We start from the raw sequence: 24718 nt of genomic DNA on the forward strand, positions 1-24718 counted from the left end.
GATATTCACTGAAGTTGTCTGTCTGTTTCTTCTGTGGCATATTCTCTCACCACAGAAATGGACTCGCTAATGCTTGGTCAAGCTATTAGTTATTTGAATGTTGAGATTTTACAACTAAATATCATCCTTGAACTTGTAGTATCTGAAAATGATATGAGTTTTTGTGTCATTCCAAGAAATTCTCTCAAACTTTCTTAGAAGTGTCAGATGATATCACAAAGGATCATCAGTATCTCTACAGGATTTATAACGAATGATATAAGCAAAAAACTATTAAATAGAATTAATTTTGTCAACAAGATGACTTCAAGATGCTAGTAAATAAAGACAGTTACTACTTTTTAAAAAGTGGATACTATTTTAATTTCTTGCAACACCATAAACACTGAAGTGATAAGCATTATACCACTTACTGATTTAACAGCAGGCTAGAGAAAATGATTGTCATATTATGTTCATCTTTACAATGATCTAATTTGTATAAATTATAAGATTTCAAATGGCTACTATTAATAGCACTTTTTCTGAACAGAACTTTTCCGTTGCTGAGTAAATAGAAGGACTTGTCTGCGCACCATTCTATCTGAGGTGGAAGACAGTGATGCCAGAGTTGTTAAGCTTCACATTGCAGTTTAGCATCCTAGGATTTTTGCACTGCTGCCACTCCCATACTTGAAGCTGGATATCATTTAATGTTGTAGCTAATCTCTGTTGCTGTTCTTAAACCAGCTGTCATTTGTTCTTCAGACTAAATTTAAGAGAAATTCAAACTCAAGTGAAGTAATGTAAAAGTGGAAATGCTGTGTTTTTCTGTATGCCATAAAGACAAGCTGATAGACCTTAAGACTTGTAATGGTTTTGGCTTGCCCTATACTTACATTGGTGGATTTAAATGTTTTATACTCCGTTATGTCAACAAATGACTTGTAACTAATTTAGTTTGAGGAAGCTGCTGATTTTGGATTTATGCCCCATCAGGTGATCAGTTCTGGCACAGCATAAGTTCTTCCGAGCACTTCCTCAATAAAGAATAAAGAAAGATGGTAGCATGATTGTGAGAAAGAGAATACAATATATGGCCTTTTGCAGCTGGAATAGCTGACAACATACTAATCTCAACAGTCAGTGTTAATCTGAGAGCCCTCAGTGTGTCTCAAGTATTTGAATCAGCAACTGTGTAGGATAATTTGCGTTTAAGCTCTGGTACTGTTTTCCTTGAATTTAATAGAAAAATCTTGGTATTTGACACTCAGAGATCAATCATTAGGTCATTCATTCTGCAAACAAAACACATCCATTTTGTATCAGTTTCTAGTCTTCAGTAGAACTGTGTAGTGCAGATGGCTTAGCCTACAGCAAGAGCTTAGGGAAATAAGTTGATTCAAGTAAAAGGAGTTACGCATTTGAGAAGAGAATGCTCAATTTAAATTATACTCTGAAAATCTGGTTTCTTATGGCCTCTTAGAAATTTCTGCTGGAAGGGGGCCTTATTTTCTACAGTCTGCCCTCTAAAAATAAATCAACAGTCACTGTGTTACTGGAAGTTAGGAAAAGGATCTCTTGATTTTAAAAAGAATGTGTGGGGATTTTGCATTTTTTCCACCTATTTTATCTAACATTCTTTCTGCATGATGTTTGGGAGCTGAAATACCACTTACACAATTCCAAGGAATAACTTCTGAAGAAAACTAATTATACTATTTCCCACAGCAATGCTTAATATGCAAAGATTGCTTCTAAATCTGCTTTTCAGGTCATCCCTCTTTTTTTCACACTTCACCATTTTGACTTTCAATGAGGTAATTTTACCCTTAAGCTCATTAGTTTCCATAGGAAATGAATTATAAAAAATGCTAAGTGTGCCATATGAGGTTTAACATCAAAGACATTTCTAGACAGACCATGAATATATTTTGAAGCTATATTTGGTCTCTGTTGGGTATTCTTCTCAGTGCTGCTGAGTTTCAGTTGCTTGCTTTCGTTAGGTAAGTGTTGGCTTAGGGCTTATCTTTTTTTCGTTGCAATCCAAATTAATCTTTAATTGTTTAGAATAAAATCTAGTAACTGACTGGACTATTTGAGTCAAATGTGTTTTGTTATGGCTCATGTGCCCTTCCGATGGGGGGGGGGGGGGGGAACCGAAAAAACCCAAACAGTTATGAGTAGGATACTTTGTAACCAACTGCTCTGAAAGAAAAGTTAGATTTCTGAAAGGAAACCTCAGTTCATATTTCGCTAAGAATCTATAAATGGATTTTTTCTTGGTGAATGCTACTCTGAATCCTCAAAGTTAAGATGCATTAGCTGCCTGTTAAATTTTTTGGCTTGTTTTCCCATTGGGCTTCCATTCTCAACCATTTTAACTACCTGACAGTAAGAAACCCAGCACACAGGATTCTTGTCAGCTTGTACAGCTTTAAGCTTTTATTTTGAAGCTCTGTTTCAACAATGAAAAAATAGGGAAAGCCCACATATTTTTGTACTGTTCAATCTACCTAACACATTGGCTAGAGGGATTGCCTGGTATATTCCAGAATAATTAATTTTTTAAAAAGTTAACATTATTCAAATCCAGTTTTACTGAAAAGAATACTCCTTCTGTTTGTTAGCTCCGTAACATTTTTGGACATTTTTTTCCCAAGCAATTGTGATTGAAATTATTTTCTTCCTCTTCAGCAAGTGTTTAGCATGCTTATCCCATTTGCTGCTTAGTTACAGTATGCAGAATAGCACAGTAAACTGACTGCATTACCACAAAGGTGAAACTGAATCCTGAGCCCATGCATGAGTTGTTAAGGTTTCTGTCATTAAAAAGTGGCAGCATAGCTCTCAGAAGTAATATAGCTATTAGGAACAAAATAAATGCTATAAGTAATGCTATTTAAAAACTAATCCTAGCCAATATTTACAGCTGAGAGTATCAGAGCACTTTATTCCACCCGGAGCTTTCAGAATTTCTTAAATTTGTGCTATGATTTTTTTTGAAGAGTATGGGTGGAAGCTGTTTCTGTTCCTCGAGGGGGGGAAGAGGATAAGTTCAAAACAGTTCCTTTAGCTGTAAGAGGAAGAAAATATTTTATAAATTCTTTGAAGGTACAAAATAAAACACAAATACCTCTTTAGCAGTTAATTTTAGTGATCCGCCTAAAAAAAAAAATTAGGAACTTCAAAAGGCAAGTCAGGAACTTAAGGTAAGTCTCCCATATGTTGTAGTCCTGGTTCTTCAGGGCTGACCAAGAGCGAGGGGAAGGTCTTTGTGTACCTGCAGCATGCACCAGTTAGGCATTAGGCTTCAGTATCTTCTAGTAGCAGAAGACATCACCTTTGAATAGTTTGGTATGTCAGCCACATCTGTTCTGAGAATAAGCAGCATTGTTCAATATTGCATATTCTTCAAGAGGAGGGCCTCTCTCAAAATACCTATTTCTATAGTCCATGATGAATATATGATACCTGATGTAGTGCCTCGTGTCTAAGTGGCTCTATGCTCCTACAGCAGGCAGTGATGGAAGAGGTACACAGCGTTAAGATAAGCAGTATATGAAAGGAAATCCAAACTCCCACAGAAACTAGCCTCTGGCAGCAGTCTTCACAGGTTTATAAAAATCTGTTTTTTGGTTACACAGACAGGTAGTAGAGGAAGTCAGTGTAAACAACCACCTCATTATCTCGCTAGGTTACTGAGGAGAAATCAGACAGGATCTAATGCTTGGGTGTTTGCTGACTGAATGATGCAGCAGCTTTTGTGCTCTTTCCATTACAGCAACTGCTAGGGAGGTTGCTGTACTGGTGTACGCCACGTGATGTACTGGTGCTCTAAGGCAATGCCCATCCACCTTAGTCTTTCAGCAAAATAAACAAAATAAGTGTCACTACAGTGTAGAAATGAATAGTTAAACACGCTTTTATTGAAAAAGCCACTTTTTCCAGCCCTTCAAATGTAGCTATTGTCAATAACTGAACACAAATATTTTTCAAAAGTAGATTTTAGTACTTCAATCTTTAGAAATGTAATAAGTAACAGAACATTGACTCTGAATTACAATGTACATGAATTTAATGCAGTGGAAGTTATTATTAGAGTGCTGAAGACTTCTAAATATTTTCTTAAATATATTAACTCTTCCCTTTGAATCATGTAGCGTTAATTAAAAAAAAAACCCCACACAAGAAAAACCCCCAACAACAAAAAAAAACCCAACTTGGAGCCAGACTTTTGTGCTTCAGAACTACTCAACACAGTCTGGTAATAACAATTGCGGAGACTTGTTTGCTGTTCATCTTTGAGTCAACTGCTAAAGGGCATATACGTTTTTGCTTCCACTGCTACCAGATGCAAGGCTTCTATGTCTACGTTGACACGTAAACACACACACAAAATATATAGGAAAACCTACAATCTTGTGTTGCATATCTCAGACGTTAATAGGTGGCAAATGGAAGCTGTAGTAGCAGGTGAAATCATAAATAATTCAGTTAAATATTTCAGGAATCAGACTTCAATGCCTTCACACAGAAGGATTAAGATAACTCGATGCACACTGTAGCTAATACAGGGGAAGACTTGTACAGAAGATTTCTTTCTGACACCTGTTTTATGACATACTATTGCTTTAAAACAATGTGCTGTGTCAGCTGCAAAATACAGCTTCATAGGGAATTTCTTTCATTTAAGAAAGCAAAATAATTCTAAGTTATGGGCTGAACATGCAGGAGTCTCTTGCAAAGATAGGAAAATATCACCAGAAGGCAATTAAAATACTGATGGGGTTATTAAAGGCAATAGGACTAGCAGGCTTCCCTTTGGTTCAGTGCTCCACTGAATGCCCTGGATTTGTAATCAGGGAGGCACAGCCACTTAGTAGTTCATTTCTAAAGAAAGGGAGCACTCGAAAGTTTGCCCCACTTAATTTTGTCTTTTAAGTCTTGCCTGCTAAAGGAAGGGAAATAGTTGTCTAGTCAATGTGCGTTACCAGCAATAAATAGCTGGTGGATATAGGATCACAGCAGCTGCAAATATCCAAGTGTTGGATGCTGAAGACTATTCCTAGTATTTCAGTGTTTTTGTACACATGCTCCTGTTGCCATGAGGAGTCACTTAAAAATGTAGTGGACTGAGGTGTTTTAAGCCTATGTAGATCTAACAAAGATAAAGCTACATCAGACTTTTATAGAACTACCATCAAGTATTGGGTTGCTCAGCTTGCCTGTACACTTCTCTAAAGAGTTAGGATATGAGATAATCGTGGTCTTTAATATTAGAGATGCTAATGCTTGGTAAACTTTGTGCTAGAGTGTAGAAGTTATGAAATGCTTACAATTAAGTTTACAAAACTGTACGCAAACATGCATGATTGAATTCTTACCCTTGGCTTGGCAAGGCTTGGATTGCACAGGCATAGCTATAAACAGAATATAACTCATAGCTCCCAACAGAAAGACTCAAGTGATACCACAGTGACAGAGGACTGATTTACATTTCAGATATAAACCACGATGTAACCATCTCAGATGACTTCTGTTTCTCATTCCAGAAAAAGTTTTCCGCAGTCTGAAGTACCTTTTCAGAGGATGCTTTCTTGTATAAACCACATCAAACTCTCATGCAGCAGAACAGAGATGAGGTTAGCGAGCATAAGGGAAGATGGCATTTATGCTGTGCTATGGTAGGTATCCTCGTAATCTCAATCCCAACGGGTGCGAAGCAAAGACCGCTCTTAACAAAGCTGCATCCATCTATGACTGCCACGCTCAACTACTTGGCACAGCTTCCACTCTGATCACGCCCCTGTCGCCTCTGTTTTTGAGAACTGATGTTTCAGTCTTTCTGAGGGCATCACTGGACTGAAGCTTGGCATAGCGTAGGAGCAGCTAGGGTATCACAGTTCTGTGAGATCTCAGTAGTATTAGCATCTCCAACTGACAAGCTCTGCTGGTCCCTGGAAGAGCCAGGGGCCTTCACGTGACCTTTGTATAAACTGGGGGATTTTGCCCAAAGGGGAAGATTTGACGTGAAGCTGGCAGAACTGTTCCCCTCAACAGTCAGAATCACTGGCTGGTTATCTGGCACAGCTGGAGCATACACAGCATTTTGCTCTGACAGATGATCTCCACATTGACTAAGATGTTCTGCTAGGACCAGAGGCTGCTGATCGTCCCCTTCTTCAGAAATAACAAAAACGGGTTTGTTTTTATCTGTTTCTACCATAAGCTCCTTTGTTTTTGAACCATTGACCAAGTTGATTTTCAGTGGGTTGGAGCTCTCTAGAAGATTTTTGGGGCTTTGGCTGTTAACTGGAGATGCTGCCCCTAGGTGTCTTGAGGGATCCAAGGACCTCACCTGTTTGCTGTCAGGGGAACTGGCTAAAAATCCAAAATAAGGGTTACCAAACCTGGATTTCTTCAAATTGCAGGAGCTTAGCTTCCGCTGCCTTTGTGCAGACAGAGTGAGGGGGTATGAGGCATTACTGGCAGATGAATCAGAGTAAACAGTCCCTGATGCTCCCTCTATCTCAGTGGCTGAGATTACCTTTCTGGTTGGGACACCCTGGGATCTTGCAGCTGTCGGAAAACTCTGCACAAAATAATAATAAATTAGTAGACATGCCATGAAAAGCTGCTATCTTGAGGAACTTTGATCCCAAGGGAACTAAAAGTTAAAATTCCTGGTTATGTTAGAGGTGAGATGCATTCTTTAGCAAAAACCTACGTTATTACCTTAAAAAAGGAAAAACATCCTCTATTAGCTTTGTAACAAGCTGTTGGTTTGACGATTACAGTCAGTGAGACCTAGATATCCCTCCCACACTTACGGATTCCTCACAATGCAACAGTAATATGTCAATTAAAATAAATTTAAGGCATAACCAGGGGAAAAAAGGCACATGTCAGAACATTCAATGAGATAATCTAGTCTGAAGGTACCTTTTAATGTTTTTCTGGACTGGGGATCATTTCTTAACCAGGTGCTAAGTGCTGGGCTTCTTAGCACTTCAGGAAAGCCTGAATATATTACAATATAATTAGGGAAAAGAGTTTCCCATACACCAAGCAAGAGGGACTGAAATGTGTAATACATTGCAGGTTGGAGAGGCAAAGCAGTAGGCCAAGGGAAAACGTGTCCCATCAGTGAGCAGCTGGGGGTACTGGGGCACAAACCCTGACCACCACATCCTCCCCTCCTTGCAAGACTTACATTGTTGTCAACCAGCTTTGTGAAGGGACTGTTGGTGGTCCAGCTACACCATTTTTTCTGTAGCTGTGGTATTGGAGCCAGGAAGTCGTGGAAAGTGCGGGCACTCCACGTGCGTTGTCTGGGACAGTGATTTTCCAGCTGGACGTTCCCCTTCTCAACAGCATCTGCTCCTGCAGCTGTGTGATTAGAAGTCAGCCAGTCAGACACAGAGGCTGGGCTTGTGACACTTCTTTTTAGGTTTTTGTCCTGAAAAGAATAAATAAAGATCATTTACAACATCTTTCAACAAAAGGTTTTAAAAACACTTCAAAAATATGCAGTTAGTGCAAGAGACTGATTTCTTCAGTGGTTCTCTTCACACGACAAGTCACAGGAATGCAACTTCTCCTCATTGCTCTTCCAGCGTGCTGCCTGAAGTTCACTGGCTTCCCTGGATGAAAGTTTTACCTTGTTTCCCCAGTTTCAGGTTTAACACTGAAATGGGAAATCTCAGTTACATAAGAAATAAAGTCCTACCACTCCCACTAGCCAAATACCTCAAATATCTACAGCTTTATTTTACTGAAGATCTCTGACAGATCAGAGTACTAAACTTCACTGTGTAAAACATAATTCTTCCACTCTGCTTGGCTCTTGGAAGGCTCCAGATGTGCCTGTCTGGGGAAACAAAACTTCAAGGGGGTTGGGGAGGGCTGAAAGATATCCAGAAGCAAGGAACGAGAGAATCAGAAGTCTCAAAAATGCATGATTCAGGAGGGAAGACTGAAGTAAGTGGTGCTCTTTATCCTATATTAGGGAAGAATTAAGAAAATAAAAAGAACTGAAAACAAAGAGAAAGGGAATAATCTGTTCTTGCTGTCTATGGTGAACAGAACAAGAAGCACGAGACCCACATTGGAGCCAAGGAGATTTTCATTTCACATAAGAAATTCTTTTCAGGTGGAAAATGTGCTTTAGCAGTAGAACAAGACATCCGGACAGGTGTAAAATTGGCATCATCGGAAGGTGAGACCACATTAAACCATTGTCACCGGTTCTGTGTATAAGCAGAGTTGATCTGACATGGGAATGAACTAGACAACTTCTAAAGATCTCTTCCATACTTACTTAATATGTTCTGATGTTGCATTTAAAATCACAATTTTTGTCCTTAATGTCGATGTGCATTTAGAGCCAGAAAAGTTAAAGAATCCCTGACTGTCCTATGAATCTCCTTTCATTCTTACTAATACTTCACCTGTTATTTATATAAGCCTCCTGTTCCACAACTCTATATGTATTTTTAATTTTCAGCTGTGCGAATATGGTTGTCACGAGAAGAATGCAAAATCCACATTCCCAAAGTTTACATAGTCCTTAAAGAGGGTCTGAAATAAATCCCACACTGTCCTGGATTTAAAAGTCCTGAGAAACCAGAAATTTGTCATTTGTTATTTCTGAGAAACCGAATCTCCCAAGTTTCTGCAAATCAAAGAAACTATTTAGTTAAAATGTCATATTGGAAATGGATGGCCAGAGAGGCAGGAAATTAGCTACTACAGCAGAACAAAATCTCAGCAGGAAGCTGGGAGAGGCTTCAGGCTCTGGATAAGTTTGTTTCAATATTAAGCTCTTAGTCTCAGATTTGATTAAAGTAACAATCTTTATATATAAATTTATAAGCCAGCTGTCTTCCCCTCAGAAGCCTCTTCAGGCTGTCTTAGGATTTATTATTCAAGTAGTATTACAAGTACCTCCAAACTGGTGTAAAAGCTAACCACAGGCTTTGAGATAGATATACTGGAAGTAACTACAAAGATGAATAATGTATTTTCTAGATTTTTGAAAATGTTCTAGCAAAACATGTTTCTTAAACGTCCATGATAATACTGTTTACTCAAACCTTTGCATCTGAAACCTGTCATATCTGAATAGAAGTCAGAGGTCATAGTTATAAGTTAGCCAAAGGCTGAATGATGACTTAAACCAAACGGGACTTAGAAAGCCATGACCCTCCTGGAGGACACCTCAGACGCCATCCGAAAGCCATCCTGCCCTCCATTTCCTCTCACTAGCCCACATACAGAGACGTGTGTTTGCTCTCCCAGCTCTTGCCTTCTGACAGGGGATTGATTGCTTCAAATGGGTTTTAAAAGCTAAAAAGCAAAAGCCAGTTTATCATTGGCTCCCGCCCAGCAGAGCTGAGGCTCACACTTACTGGGGGGCACAAGACCAAGTGGCCAGCCACCATTTCTCAGTGAAAACATCTGGATATTTTTTTCAATGAAAGCTCCTTATAGCTTGCTTTGTCTAGTCGAGCATTTTGGGCGAGGTGAGTCTGATGGCATTATTCACTGTACCGTAAAGGCTCAGGATTTCACACGTCTTTTCACATGAGGATAACTTCTTAGCTCCTGCCAAGAAAGTGGCTACGCTCCAGTGGATAACTCATCCTACTTGCCTAGTGCTGGTCCACAAAAGCTATGCACCATACCCTCTGCGGGGCTCAGAGGCTAAAGTCAGGAGCGGGCTGGCCAGCTGCATTTTACACCCTAAAAATACACATTTAGAAATTAAACTGTAAACATGTTTATGTCTAACATCCAGTAACCCTGAGTAACGCAAGTGGCCGAAGAGATCCTGTTTGAGTGCAGGTTTGTAATTAGCCTGCTGTGCTCAATTTCCACCCTCCTTGGAGAGGATAGTCTTCAGCTGTGGGAGAAGACCCAGTGCTTTAAAGAGGCCCTTTCACCCTTCCTGGGTGGGTTTTCTGCTCCTTAAGGGATTTGGTTGAGAGCATTGACTCAGTTGTGTGCAGCATGGGCATCACTGGGAAGGAGATGCCTCCTGAGTTAATAATGAGGTAAATCACTTTAATTCTTTGGGTTACTGTCACTTAGAACTGTTTTAACACTCAATATTTTATTTTTATATATATATATAAATTTTCTCTACTAGATAGCTTGTGGAAGGGATGGCAGAATAGAAATGTTTTTCTTTAAGTGTATTTGTCCATTCTGACTAGAGTGGGGGAAAAGAGGAAGGAAAATGGGTTTCCCTCCTGCCTAGAAGCTGTATTTGTATGTAACTGCCACCAGGTGAAGCTCTCTCCACTGGAAAGAAGGACCAAGGAGTGCAGGTGTTCAAGGGTGCCCAGTTTGGGCACCAAAACAGCTCACAGTGCCCTGCTCTGCAGAAGGTAACGTTTTTGGGCAAGGGAAGGCGCCAGAGCTGTTTTCCCTTCCTTCTGTTAATCAGTGTGGCCGACTGGAGGAAAAGCTTAGCGTGTGTCTTACACCAGTGTAGGAAAATCCTGACCAGCCTGGCCTCCTGGCTAATTTCCTAATCAAGTCCAGGGATACAGAATGCTTTTGTTTTGTAAATTGTGACAGAAGTATTACACAGACTGTCCTGGGGCATGTGAGCTCCTTGTGCTGTTTTTTTTTCCTTCTCTTGTGGGAAAAAGAGAGAGGGCACTGGGAGAGGAGAGTATTGACCTGGGAAAGGCTTTAACACAGACTTGTAATGGATGTGCTCTGTCAGGAACTACGCTCAACATTGAAGAGGTGGCAGCCAGGCCTGACACTTCTGAGCTATCATCTGTTTCTAAACAGTTAATTGACCAGGAGTGTAGGGGAAAGAGCTAAAATAAGAGAGAACTTTACTGAACTGATTCAGGTTTCTGTGTGTGTATTTGAAAGGACCCCAGTGCTTTCACTTGAAGTACTTGATTTTTTTTTTTTTTTTTTGAGCATACACTGTAAATTTTCACATCAGCCTGGTGAGACAGTTAAATAGCTTTCTGACACCTGTGGAGCTGAGTAACTTCCCTGACCACTTGGTAGTGGTGGGTAGGAGCAGGTCTGACTCCCAGGTCCTTCAGTTGCTACAAGTGATGTCTTTAATGGAACATCATCATTGCCAATTAACGTATTTCTGAGGGCTGGTCCTACTGCCTGCTGGCAGACCTCTGCATTATCGCCTATCAGATCCAAGGTAGACTTCTACACTTGCTCTTCTCAAAGCTGGCAAGATACTGGCTCGGGGGATCACAGCCCACATCGTTTGATGGCAGCTCAGCTTGAGGGTTAGAACTGCCTGGCTCAGTCACTAACTTTCTTGGAAAGTGGGCAGTAAGCAGAAATGGACAGATATGACAAGTGCTGCCCAAGAGGGACATCCCGTGGCTTCCTAGAGATGCCAAAGAGTATTCCTACCTGTATTCTGTAGGTGGTAAAGCTCAGCCCACTGGCCCCAGGTCCAGCAGAAATAATAAACACTTCATCGCTCCCAGTCTCAGTGGTCACTGCGGATATGGAGGAGGGCACATCTGGGTCAGTGTCCTGAGGAGACCGTTCTGTGCTGCCTCTGCAGGAAGTGACTGCGAAAAGAAGAAAATCAGTAAAGACTGCTTGCCAGAGTGCAAAACAGCTGTTCCCAACTCCTCCATAACAAACCCTCCTCCCTCTCTCCCCAGATGATCTAGAGCAGGCTTTGGCTGTCTGTCACACCAGCCAGAACAAAATTCAAGCCAACAGTTTGCTCTCCTGAAACTGCGAGCTTTTAAAAACAAAACAAAAGGGGAGGGGAGGAACACCCTTGGGTCTGCTTTCTAATAAAGACAGACCCAAACTGAAATCCCTCGTACTAAACACACAAGGCTGTGCAGCAGATCAGAAACTGTCATGGCTGGGAGCACAGAATTAGTTTTTTAGGAAGATATCCTTGTGAGAGCTGTGTGTAATGGCTGGTGGTGTAGTGGGAAACTGATGGTGTGTAGCAACACAACGTGAAGCAGCTCCCTGTTGGCCTTCACCAACCAAAAGGGGCACCGATACAATTCATGTGTTGTGACTTAAAATTGCAGCAAGTGACATTATGGGCAGCTCGGCTGGGGGTCTCTTGTTCTCAAAACACGCTGTGAAGTAAATGTCATCTAAAGCAGTCCCATTCCATAAAGCTCTTCAGAAAAAGTCAGCTCCAGGAGTCTCAGTTGTCCAAAGCCAACGTAAGCATCGTAAAACCCATCCTTTCCGGACAAGGTTAGGCGCAGGGCAGGTGACACTCTTCCACAATTTATGGATCTTTGTAAGTTGTAGCCGCCTGAACCTGACACGTTTGCTCTGCTAACCCAGTGTCTCTGCAATGCCATGTGCTATGACAGCTTTTGTTGGCAGCGTCCTGGAACTGTGCTTGCGCATGGTCCTTGCCAGGGGAATTACCCTACCAGCGAGGGGGGAGAGCAGCAAGGAGTAGTTCCCACAACAAACGCTTTCTGCTGTGAAGTGGCTCTCCAGCTGTGCATGGGCGAGACAGTGAGGAGGACTGCAAGGAAGAAATGATCTGATTAACTGGCCCAGGGCTACAGGGTGCCCTGACCTGCTCCCGCTGCTGCCCCGTGCTTACCCGCCTGCTCCCGGCTGACAGAGTGGTTGTTGTTTTCATTCTGCCGACTTGGCACCACCAGCTGGAGCTCATTGATATCGACGGCGGAGTTCTGGATCCCGTTCTACAACTCAGAATATGCCCCAGTAAACATCATCAGATAAACAGTGCAACAGCCAATATGAAAGAGAGAAACAGAAATTGCTGAAGCCATTAGCACTAACCTCCTGGTCACTGCGTGCGTTGGATGAGCTCCTTTTGGGGCACGTTCTCTGCCTGAAAAGGAGAGACAGCAACAACAACAAGCCCACGAGTGAGTTAAAGATCCACAGAAGGGAAGGTCTCAGCTGTGCTCATCCTGCGAGGGGGACCCAGCAGGTTACGAGCTCTCCTGCCTACAGGAGCATCCAAAATACCTGCCAAGACTCTGGGCAACAAGGCCTGTAGGCCAGGGCAGAAAACGATATGCTCATGTAGTGGAAAGTCAGCTGAAGAAGAGAAGGACCTGCCATCTTCTTGCCATGATCACTGCAAAAGCAGGAAGAGAGTTCACACCTCTGCCAAGTCCCACCAGGCTCCCCTCCGCCGGCTGCTCTTTCACGTCAGTAACTACATAGCGGGACTGAAACCCTGCCTTTGGTCTGGGCAGTCACATCCTTCTTATCCCGTTAGAACAGAATATTTCATCTGCGTAGCCAATATTGCATGCTGGATTATATTTAGCAAACAGAGAGCATCAGATGTTGTTCATTTGTATGAACATTTTATTGAAAGACAGCGCTATGGCAGATGATTACTGGGTAAACATGCCTCTTGGCTGAAGGGAGACAAAAGCAGGTTCTTAACCATTTTTTTCACATTTTTACTAAAACTGAGATTATGAAACAACTAGTCTTATTTACTTTGGGGTGAATAAGACTTAAATATGTCACAAAGAAAGGCTGGCAGTAATGAACGTGGTGACGACTGAAGCAAGTGTATTTTGTCTTTGTGTACAGCAGTTCTCCATGGGACACTGCAGAGACACATGGGAGCATTAGGGTACTGACCAGATAGGATGTGACCCATGTTAACTGTTTTCCCTACTATCTGTGCTGTTGGCTGGCATTTTTCCTCTTCTTGTTGGGGGGGTTGGTTTGTTTTAAGGCATTTAATCTCCTCCATGCAAGTGTTTTTTGGTAGTGATGGGCTGAAGCCAAGTTTTCAAGTTTCCAGTCACCATTTCGTTCCTGTTTGTTTTTAAGAATGGGGGCTCAGAGGCCACCTGATGAGGCTGGCCGGGAGCCAGTGTCTGCTCCATCTCGGGCATGGTGGGTTTCATTCCTTCACCGTATCATTGGATCTCTTAAAAAAAAATGCTTATTGACTGACAAGTGAATTGAGGGAGGAAAAAAAACCCATGACGTGCCCCCAGCGCTATTCCTAGTGAATACAGAGAAGACTACAGAAAAAGAGGAGAGCGAGTTGGCACTTGAGAATGTAATCCAGAAGACATCCAGACGGATAGCTGTTACTCCAGGAGGCACAATGGCATCGGCCACCGCTTGGGCTTCTCGGGGGAACTCAGGGCTAAAGCAGGGAAGGCTCTTCCTTAATGCACTGATTCCAGGAGGGAGAGCAGGGAAAGGCTTCCAAGCAGAAGTGGTGTTGCTTTATCAAGCAAGAGCAAACCAAGTAAGAAACACTTCCAAGTGGAAAATGTGTATGTAAATATTCCCCTCACATACGCCAGAAGCTCTTATTGGGCATGAGAACCATTTCAGCAAGAGTGACCTGGCAAAACATGTCCCAAAATAATGAATTAGCGTGGTGGTCAAGACATTCAGGTAGATGGTGGGAGAACGGTCTGTAATTCCCTGCATTCTCCACATTGCATTCATTTTTCTAATCTCTTCCCCTCCTCCCAGCTCCTTCCTGCCAAAACCTATGACAAAAATTTAATCAAGTCTGATATCCTCCTAAGAAATATTCTTGTTTCAAATAACTGGCAAGTTACAAGCAAGTTTGTTAAAATATTCCCACCCAGGGATTAAAGAGCACAAACGAAATGTTCTTGTCTAAGAAAATACAACTTAGCACATATTTCTTCCACACTGAACATCAGGCATTGGCAACTTTTGGCATTGGCACAGACTTTTTAGTTATCTGGATGGTCTCACTTTTGGGTTTGTTATTTGAACTTTTAGCATGACTTAACAAACAAAATGTTCAAGTTCTCAGAAACACAAATAAAAATTTGTTCCTCGGATTCTTGTATACAGCTGTCCCATTTATAAGATACTCATATTCTCTGGGACAAAGCTGAAAAGATGAAATAACAATTTTAAAAGTCTCAGCAACTGACAGCTATGATAAACTATGGATAGTCAGGGCAAGTTCTGCATTAAGAAACTGAAATACCTTACACCCATTTGGCTCCTTTCCTTGCCATTCTTTATAAATGTTGTGCTCTATGATATTTAGCAGGCACTGTAACTACCTTGAAATCCACACTGCAGTTTGGCAGCATGAACCAAAGAGAGAGTAAGGTGCCCCTGGCAAAGATGTTTTCTGTTCAAATACGGTAGAATAAGGGGGAATAAGAGAAGGAAGAGTCCTGTTCTTCCCAAAGTTTAAATTAGGTTTAAAAAATGGTAACTAGCTGAAATGTCCCCATTTTAACTTTTTCTTCCCTCACCACATTTGGGTATTGAGTGTCTGATTTCCACTGAACAATTTGATTTACTGTTAAAAACCAACACACACAAAGTGTAAGAGTTTCTAGATTCGGCCAACAATTTTGGTGGAAACTTGAGATTTTTTTTTTTTTCTTCTATTCAGAGCTGCTGCCGCAGTGCCTGGAGAGATGCGCTAGTTTGCAGGACTGGGGATCTTAGTCTTTCTTTAGCACATTCTTCAGTTGGGCTATATCTCCTGTGGCATGCTGCAGTACCCTGCCACCAAGGAGACCAGTGATTTACATCAGCATGCAGCTCGTTGATATAAAACAACCAATGTCCAAATACACCAGTTTCCATCATTTAAAAGAAGTCTTTTTTTTTTTTTTTTTTAAAGTTGCTTCAAACTTCTCAAGTAAACCAAAAAATTCAAGTCTGTTGGAAGCTTTATGAAAATTGACCCCAGCAGGCAGGTCCAGCTGGGTCTAGCTGGCTTAGGTCTCTAACTAAACCAGACTGATGTGTGGAGGGACAGAAATGGAGGACACGGCTCCAACAGGCAGGGATGGGTTTCTGGGTTGTGCCTAACATGAGGATGGTGGAGGAAAGATCTGGGTTTAGCGCAGAAGTGACAAGGATTCTCTAGGAGGCCATTATATGACCAAGGAAAAGTTTCGCCCCCAGGTGATGGTCAGGCTGCAGGCAGTGACTGGCAGGGCAGCTTGCATGGAGAGAGATGGCAGCGCATGATGACTTCATGAAATAGCTGTACACGTAGGGGGTTGTAATTGGAAACAGGTCGTTGGCAGGCTATGCAGATGTAAAATGCAGTTGCAATCCATGGGTTGCAACCATCGAGCAAAAGTCTGACTGCATTGGACAGGATTAAAATTAAATAAGGTGGACAAGTCTGTTGTTCTTGGGGCTTGGGAAAGAAAATAAAAAATACCCCATTACTCGAGCCAGGCCTCATGGCCAAAAGTAATTAGAATTATTGGCCAACTAACAACTGAAGCTTTCATTCCCTCCCCAAACAGCAAACAAAAGCTGCAGTGTGGCAGAGACTTGGAGTTTCCCCAGAGAGCTTTGCCCTGGCTGAATGCAATGAGCCCGAGCAGACACTGCTGACGACTTGGTGCATTGGAGTGGCAGTAGGTGCCAAGCCCATCCTCGGCCATTTCTACCCCTGGCAAGGCAAAGCCTGCTACTTTTAGCTGAGCAAGAACAGCAGATACAAACGGAAAAAAAATACAGCTAAACCTGGTACCGGAGGAACGAGTAAAGTACGAAGAGAAAAGAAAGTAGAAGGCAAGTTTACGAGGCCAAGAGCTTGAAGGTTACTATTAGCATCCTTTGCAATGGCACGCTCCAGCCAGAACAAGTATTACCATGCCTCAGAAAGCTGGTTGCATTTCTGAGCGTGCTGCATTGTAAAGCGTCTTCATTTCTCCCCTCCTCAGCCCACCCCTTGCCATCCTGACATTTTCTGCAATGAGAATGGGCTGTGGCTAATACACGTGATTTCAAGCCCCTATTTAGAGCAAGAAACATAAAATAGAGCTTGGTGGGTGAAACTAGAAGTTTAGATGTGCTTAATGGCCTCCACAGTCTTATTCTGAGCTGCATTAAAAACCCACAGCTGGGAAGCATAGGCAAGCTCCAACCAGCGCCAGTGGTTCTGAGGCCAGAGACCAATATCATCAAAGCAGTTAGCCCCGTAAAGAGGAAAAAAAAAAAAAAGAAAAAAAGACTCTTCCAGTGCAATACAAGCGAGGTTACTCAGCACAGGTCGTGGCATCACTTCCACATGTGTCATATCTCACTTAAATACTTTAAGTCTGACAAGAAATAAAGTATTGTGACCAAGGCCTCACTGGAATAGCATGCAGGGAATATAGGCAGCTGGGATAGTAAATGGCCTTTCAAGAGGCTAAAGGACTAGGGATAGTTTCTATTTATATACAGTCAATAGCTGACTGAGGTATATCTTCCTTTAAAAAAAGAGTCATAAAGCAATGAAAAGGCGTAAATGCCAGTGTTAAAAGAAGTGAGCCTAACCCTGGTCCTGCACCATAGGACCCCTGGTAGGATGTATTCACGGTGACCAGAACATACAAACATTTGTGTGAGGGGAAAAAATAGCCTTCAGTTTTTTCTCTGTTGGTCACCAAGAGCAGAATATTACTTTATTTTGTAAACATCTGACAAGCAAAAAGCCAAACTGAGCATGTGAGCAGCGTGGCCTGACTTTCTAAACAGGCTACACAGAGTAAACTTCAGCCAGTAAAATCTCAGATTGCTGGTGTACTTTTTGGTTTGAATAATACTCTGCTTCACGGATAGTTACAGTGAAATTAAATAGGGGTAATGGAGCAAGAACAGCCTACTCAACATGTGTATCAGCCCAGACTGCTGCCATAGTGAAGGGAGCATGCTTCTGTCTCTTTTGAAGATTGGCAAGGGTATAAAAATAAAGTATTTGGTATCTGGAAGACATTTTCCACCAGCCGTTTTCCTTTAGAGCTAGCAAAAAATTGTGGTCTAAATTAGTGTTCTGCAAGCTCTTTAAAAAGGAAAAAGGTTAGTTAGATGTAACATATGCAAGTTTAACTCTTACAACTATGAAAAGCTCAGACCCTGAAAGCAGAAATTTCTATATACAGCAAGAGAGATTATATTTAAGCTTCACCACCTTGCCCACGTTCTCATATACCCAGTATGATGGCCTATATTTTGTATTTATTCAGCAAGAGCTAGAAACGTAGCCTCCAAAAGGACAAGGAAAACAGAGTTCCTCCATCAAATTAACCTCAGTGACTAGGAGTGGCTGGGCAATCCTGAGACCTTTTGGGTTGGAGGATGCACAAGGGATGAGGCAGGACATGCAGCAAGAGAGAAGACAGCCCAGTTGCACGCTGCCATGGGAAATGAATGCTGTTACTAATACCCAGTCACCACAGTGGAGCCCTGCAAGGGACAGTGTTTGTTTCAGTTTACCTGATGTTTTCACTGAAGTCAAAACATGTGAAAAATACTGTTTGTTTTGACAAAAACCTGGGGAGCTTGGGCTCTGTTTTGAATTTGTTGGAAGGAAAAAAAATACATCACTGTTTCTACAAAAATGTTTTCACTAGGGACTTAGTGAGAAAAATGCAAACATATGCTGGGGGGTGGAGAAGCTTCCTCCTGATGGATCTAGAGAAAAGAAATATAAAATAAAAGCAATTGCCTGGAAAGGTATGCTTTTGTCACTGGCTGGTTTTAGCCATTGAACTAGTTGGCATCAGGACCTGGAAATCAGCAACCCAGCCTGACCATCAGCTCACTTGATCCATGTCATTCCAGATGACGTTTGGGGACAATCACAGGTACTGCAGCAAGGCTCTCAGCTCTTCCCTAGCAGTCAAAGGGATGTGCAGATGACCGCTTAATGCATGAAGTGCAATGGAATTAAAATGTCTGCACAGTCCCTTGGATAAAACATGCTACAGACTGGAAAATATTACTTAATCTTAATTCAGAGTGGTAATACTTTTGTTATAATTTACTCTTCTGCAGAGCGTTAGTGATGGTTAGTCAAACTGTGGAATTGCTGTGAAAAGACGCAGCAGCTGTCAGCTCAGCCTGCTCAGGAGAGTCGGGGAAGGATGATCTTTCTGTTCTGTATACCCTTCAGGTATTTCTGCAGGAAAAAGAAAATCAATTGGAGGCACAGGAGCTGTAGAACTAGGAAAGAAAACCGAGGAGCCTAAGGCAGGAGCAGTGACTGGCATTGATCTCCTCTGTATCCACACACTTTACTACATTTAAGGGACAGCAAGCATGAGCAGAGCAAAGGAAATGTAACTTTGTTTTCTGGTCTTTTTCCTGTATGGATAATATCACATGCTTCAAAGGCTCAGATATGCATCATCTTACCTGCAAGCTATGCAGAGGGCAGAGAGCAAAGCAAGTGCAAAAAAGACAATCCCTGTTATAATTGCCAGCATCATCGTGTTTTCCTTTCTCTCCTGCCTCACAGCATCTACAGTGGTAGGTTCGGTGATGTTCTTGTATTCAAAGAGCATTGCAAAGCCTCGGCCCCGGTCTGTGGTGGTGATCAGTTCCATGATAACCTCAACCATTTCCAGAGATGAACCAAAGACCAAGGTCTTGTTTAAAGGTGAATTTGGTCCACAGAAGCGAGAGGAAAATGTGATGAGATCAGAAACATATAGTACATCATGGGGACAGACATCCACTGCTGGCTGTGGGCTAGAGGAGATTTCCATGGGCAATACTGTTGTGGGAAGAGTCCAGCTCTCTACTGTAACTTCATCTCTCTCACTAGCAGCTAGGTGGGCAAGCAAGAGTTTCCCTTTCAAATCTTCTTCTGCTTCCAGGCCACTGGTATTTTGCCTCTGCGTTGTGGCACTACCAGCCACAGGGAATGGCAGCTCTTCTGTTTGAGCCTTGGTAATCGCTTTGGGTTCCTTCATCTGCTTCGACTGGTTTTCTTCAGATGCTTGTTTGGCTTCATCTTTTTTTGAGGCGGTTCCTGGAAGTTCATCCAGGTGACTAGCAAGGTCCTTTGACTGATCTCTTGTGCTGCTCAGATTCTGAGCCACCTTTGACATCCAGGTCTGGAGAGAGGGGTTTGTAGTACGGAGAGCCAAGTCCAGGTTTTCCTCATGAGAAGGCATGTCCTTATTTCCTGTTTTAGTAGGGGCTGAAAAGCCATCCCAGGGGGCTGGAGCTTCACTAGAGCTCTCAAAAATGTCAAAGTCAAAAATTTCCAAGATAAGATGGGTTCTCATGGGGATGAAAAATTGCCAAACGCAGTGTGTCCCTGCATAGTAGTTGTTTGGAAAACCTGGTGATAAAATCAGGCCTCTTTCCATCGATTCCACCACTGCACCACAGGAGTAATACACCTGGGAAATAAAACAAATAAGCTTACGTCTTGCTAGAGATTGTATTCAGAATGCAGTCTGCTAGACCTACTGAAGGTCCAACTATTTTCTTTCCCTTCAGGGACTGGTATAAGATCGCCTCAAGAAAGGGGAATTTGTTAAGCTTGTACAAGTCTATCTTCTACTTTCCCATTTGGAGCATTAATCTGTCTAACACAGAAAGCTACTCTTGGAGACTATGGAAGTGTATACTGAACAACCAACCTCCGCAGAAATATAACCCAGATGAGTAATTCACATAATTCTCACTTTCTACTACTGATCGCAGTAGCATCCATTTCAGTTGTTGGCTAACATACAACTTGTTGACCACACAAATGCATTGTCCTAAAGAGCTGGTTGTGTGATAAAAATCTCAGGAAGCTAAAGAAAACTGTGTCACCACAGCATCTTGAACTCTGTGTTATTTTCATTACAAAAACATTTTTTTAATGTAAAAAGAAAAAAACCTTGCATTGATGATTACCTATGATTCATCCATCCAACTCATCTTCTGTTTCAAAGACATTCAGCCTTATCTACTTCAATAAGCAGTAAAAGCTAGGTGGTTTTGATTGGGTAAATTTTCTCTGCTTCAAATGCAAAGCCTCTCAAAATAGTGATAGCAGATACCAGCTCTCACTAGTAAACTAGCAATCAACATGCATTTTACATAACACAGCGGTAGTCCCATGTGAAATTTGCTATTTCTTCTTTCTCCATAAATAGCCTTCAGTCTCCAAAGAGGAAGGAAGTCCATAAATGGTGGCACTAACTACTGTGCTGCAGCTTCTCTAAAGGTACATGAGGCTGCTTTCATGCATCATATTTACAACTAACTTCTCCCACAGACACTCTCAGAGCCTTTTTTCAAGATTCTTTCATAAATTTGTAGAGCACACAGCCCTGTCTGCACCTTGGGCAATTGTTTTTGAAAAGGGGAAAAAATAAGTCAGAAGTACTTAGGTCACAAGCCCTGTCTAGAAGCATGGGTTTACAAGCAATAATTGGAAAAGAAAGGGAATGCTTTGGGTTTGGTGAGGTTTTTTTATTGGAAATGATTTGTCGTCTTGGTCTGTTATCTATTTAAACACAAAGGAAGCTTGGCAGTAGAACAAACAAATCTTATGAAGTCCATATAAAGCCACAAAGATCAAAATACTCCAGATTTTTTTTTCTCTTAGTCCCTCCCCTTGGCTTATATTGAAACGGAAAGAAAAAAAAAAATGCAATGCCAAACGTTAAAAGCCTGTAAATAACAAAAAGCCAGACCTGTTCTGCAAGCCATGACCTTTGCTTTCCAGCAGGTGCTGTTCATATTCTGAGTGATTTCAGGGTGGATGGCAGGATGGCAATAGAAAAGGACCAAAACAGCAACGTGGGTTGAAATTGTATTCTGTATTCAACTTGAAATCCAATCTTTGATTTTCAAAAGTGTCATTTAAATCAAAGCTTATGTTAATTATAGTGGAATAAAGTACAGGCTTCTCATTTAAGGCACCTGGGCTGGACTATGGCTTGAAGTCTCAAGTGGAAAAGAAACCTCATTCATGTGCCAAATACATATTATCCTCTGTCTAATGCCTTAGGAGTCCCACAGCATGTAATACCAAAATAAATTAATAGGAATTTACTGATCTTTTCTCTAGGAGGTAAAATTTGGGGGTTTAGTCTGAATTAGCTAATTCATGGTAAAAATGCAGGTGAAAATAGCAAAACTTTTATGTCAATTTAAGAGGCTACAGATCCTAACATTTAGACCCATTTGCTAATTCACATCAGAATTACAGATACATTTGTTGTCACCTGGAATTTACTGAAAACCAGCTGGTTTCCAGTGAATATGCTCCTCTCTCCTCAAGGAGAGGATTGCTCCTACACTTGGAAGAAGGAAAGAGGGATTTTCTGTGACTTCTCTCATATTCCTTCCCTCCATCATGGAATATCAGTGCAGACTTGCCTTTGTCCCATGCTAGTCTTTTGAGCTCACTTTTAAGGAAGATATTTGCATAGCAAGAAACAGTAAATAATGCCTAACTTTTCAACTAAAATATGTACCCAGTTTTGGAGCCAGAATGTGCACCAGAACTGCTGCTATTGCAGGGTGGTACTCCTGGATGTGGGAGGATTACAGATTGGCCCGAACCTCCTTAAATTAGCAATGATTGAGGGTTGAGATTTTATTTTGAGGAATATGTGAACTGATCTAGTTGCCTTTTTTCAGACACTGAGAAGGCGCTTGGAGGCGTTCACAGCCCCACCTCTACTACCAGAAGACTTTGTTAACACCCAAAAGCAGCAGCCATCACTTCGGTGGATTTTGTGGGATTAATCACCGAAGTGCTGAATGGGTAAGTGCATCCCCCCCAATAAATCCCTCGCCCCCACTCTCAGGATAGGCTCCCTTTCCTGCCTTCATTTTCACTTGAATCTGTCATCATTTGGAAAGAAATATCTTGCAGACTGCATACGTCCAAGGAGTCTCGGATTCAAACTCAAATGGCTCTTGTTCTCCTACAAGCCATGCAGCCGCCAGTTGGCTGCAATACCTAGCTGAATCCCAACAGGTACTCTGCATCCCCGAACCCCGGTGGGGGGGGATTTGTGCAATGTGCATTCCAGAAATCAGGCTGAAAGGTCACAGCAGCGAGGGGACTGTTCATTTATTACGGCTTGGGAGACCGAAAAGATTCAAGACTTGCTCTGAGACCAGGAAAAAAAACCCACAAGGGACAGGAAATGCAAGACAGATCCGAGGGGGCAGGGGAAGGATTTCTGATTAATTTATAATCCACAACTGAATGACTGACAAAACTGTTTAGTTCATTCGAATCATCCTTTATGAAAGCTGAGTTTCATCAATTAGACACAGATGTTCCCTTCTGCAGCAAGTTATAGACTTGTGGGCTTTTGACAGAGGCATGCAAAAAATCTGGCACGTTTTTAATCTTTGCAAATGATAGGTTGTTGTTTTTTTAAAAACAACGCTTGATATATGCCCACACCAATTAGGTCAATTATGAGCAGGGAGAACCAGATTACCAGTCCTGTTCATCTGCTTTTCAGTACTTCCCACTCTGGCTAGGAGTCCCAAATGTTTAAAACAGTTGTGCTGAACTGAACCTCCAGCCTCCTGTGGTCAGACATACCCTACCTGCCTTCTGAATTAGGGTAACTAGGGAACAGCATTTAGTAGGTTGCAGAGAAGTTACTCAAATCTCAGCTATTGCTTCTTGGCCAAAACCACAATGGTTGGATATTTCAGAACATGCCAAGATATTGCATTTCCCCTTTTCACACTACACAGCCCACTCAGAAGCTTAAATCTATGCCCATTACTAAAAAATGCCCCATTGTCATCTACTTACCTCCTCCTGTGCTGACATTTGGACTCTCTAGAAATGAGTAGTTAATATTGGCATCAGCTTTGCGCTACTTAATTAAGATACACGTATGTAAGGCGTTACAAGGCCTCTGCACCAGGAAACACAGGGCTAAGGAGTACAAGGAGGACCTTATGCTAGTCCCTCCTAGGTGATTCTGGCAGTGGTGCCCCGATGGTGGGACGAATGCTCCGCTGCGCTCTGAAGCGTAGGTTTGCAACAAACCCACGTGCGATGCAGTTGTAGAGAGCCCCGGAGTTTTTCTTAAGCACAAAGCTATGCTGGGTTGGAACAGATGTGGCCACAAGTGACTGCAAGCCATTGTTCAGAAATCTCACCACAGACACCAGCGTCTGCTTCCTGAGGAGTACCACCTCTCAAAGAAGGAGCAAGCCCTTGATATGTAGGGGTGCACCACAAAGCCAGCATGTGATTTCTTCAAACTGGACACTACACCAAAGAGCTCTTGAGAAGCACGTGGCACTGATAAAAAGCAGAATTCCCATGCAGAAAAGAGGGAGAATAATTGTTTCGGCCAGATGGGAGTTTATTGTAAGACCCAGGCAAATATACGCACAGGAAAGAGTAGTTACCATCATCTGAGTAATATAACCCTTGACTCTGCTCTCCACTCACACAACACCTACTAACGTAGCCCCGGAGCTTCTGCATTGTTCCAGTAGGAACGTTGTCAGGGAATCAACACATTCTAAGGGAATCCCACTCACTACTAGAACAATTTAATTAGCACCCTTTCTTTAATCACAATTACTGCCAAAAAAGGCACCAGACTAGAGCTAGATCAGAGGCATGCACAGAAGCAAGCTCCTCATTTTGGCAGGACAGGACAAGTTGTTGTGGCACCTTACATCAGAGCCAGGAGACCCTCCTGGCTGCTTCCACCAGAGCGAAGCCACACTCAAAACCTGCAGGAGGGTCTTGCAAGAAGCCATGAATGGCAAGTTGTGGCAGCCTCTCGCTGGCCCACGAGCGCTCTTCAGTGATGGGTACCAGCCTCTGCCTGAATCACTAGAAGCAGGCAGGACTCCGTTTCTCAAGCTTCTCTGTCCTGCCTCCAAGAGAGAAATGCTTCTGGCATGAGGTGATGCTAGGAGCCCAGAGGGAATGTGGGGAGGATGCTGTGACATGTAGCTGGTAAGAGAAGGTGACATGACCACGCGGTTTAGC

The 24718-nt window shown here is 42.2% G+C and overlaps 1 protein-coding gene across 1 annotated transcript in view; it reads right to left on the reverse strand.

The window, feature by feature from the left end:
• Nucleotides 1-3878: 3878 nt before the first annotated feature.
• Nucleotides 3879-24718, reverse strand: part of LOC128146193 (uncharacterized) — a 34655-nt gene continuing 13815 nt past the window's right edge. Inside the window, exons 2-7 of the mRNA XM_052797372.1 lie at nt 19135-20129; nt 12784-12835; nt 12581-12683; nt 11392-11555; nt 7196-7441; nt 3879-6574 (exon numbers count right to left, since the gene is read on the reverse strand). Coding sequence (XP_052653332.1) covers nt 5837-6574; nt 7196-7441; nt 11392-11555; nt 12581-12683; nt 12784-12835; nt 19135-20129 — 2298 coding nt within the window. The 3' untranslated portion in view covers nt 3879-5836. The remainder of the gene's footprint in view (nt 6575-7195; nt 7442-11391; nt 11556-12580; nt 12684-12783; nt 12836-19134; nt 20130-24718) is intronic.

The sequence above is a fragment of the Harpia harpyja genome, chromosome 9 (assembly GCF_026419915.1).
Source record: "Harpia harpyja isolate bHarHar1 chromosome 9, bHarHar1 primary haplotype, whole genome shotgun sequence".
In the NCBI taxonomy this organism is placed as follows: domain Eukaryota; kingdom Metazoa; phylum Chordata; class Aves; order Accipitriformes; family Accipitridae; genus Harpia; species Harpia harpyja.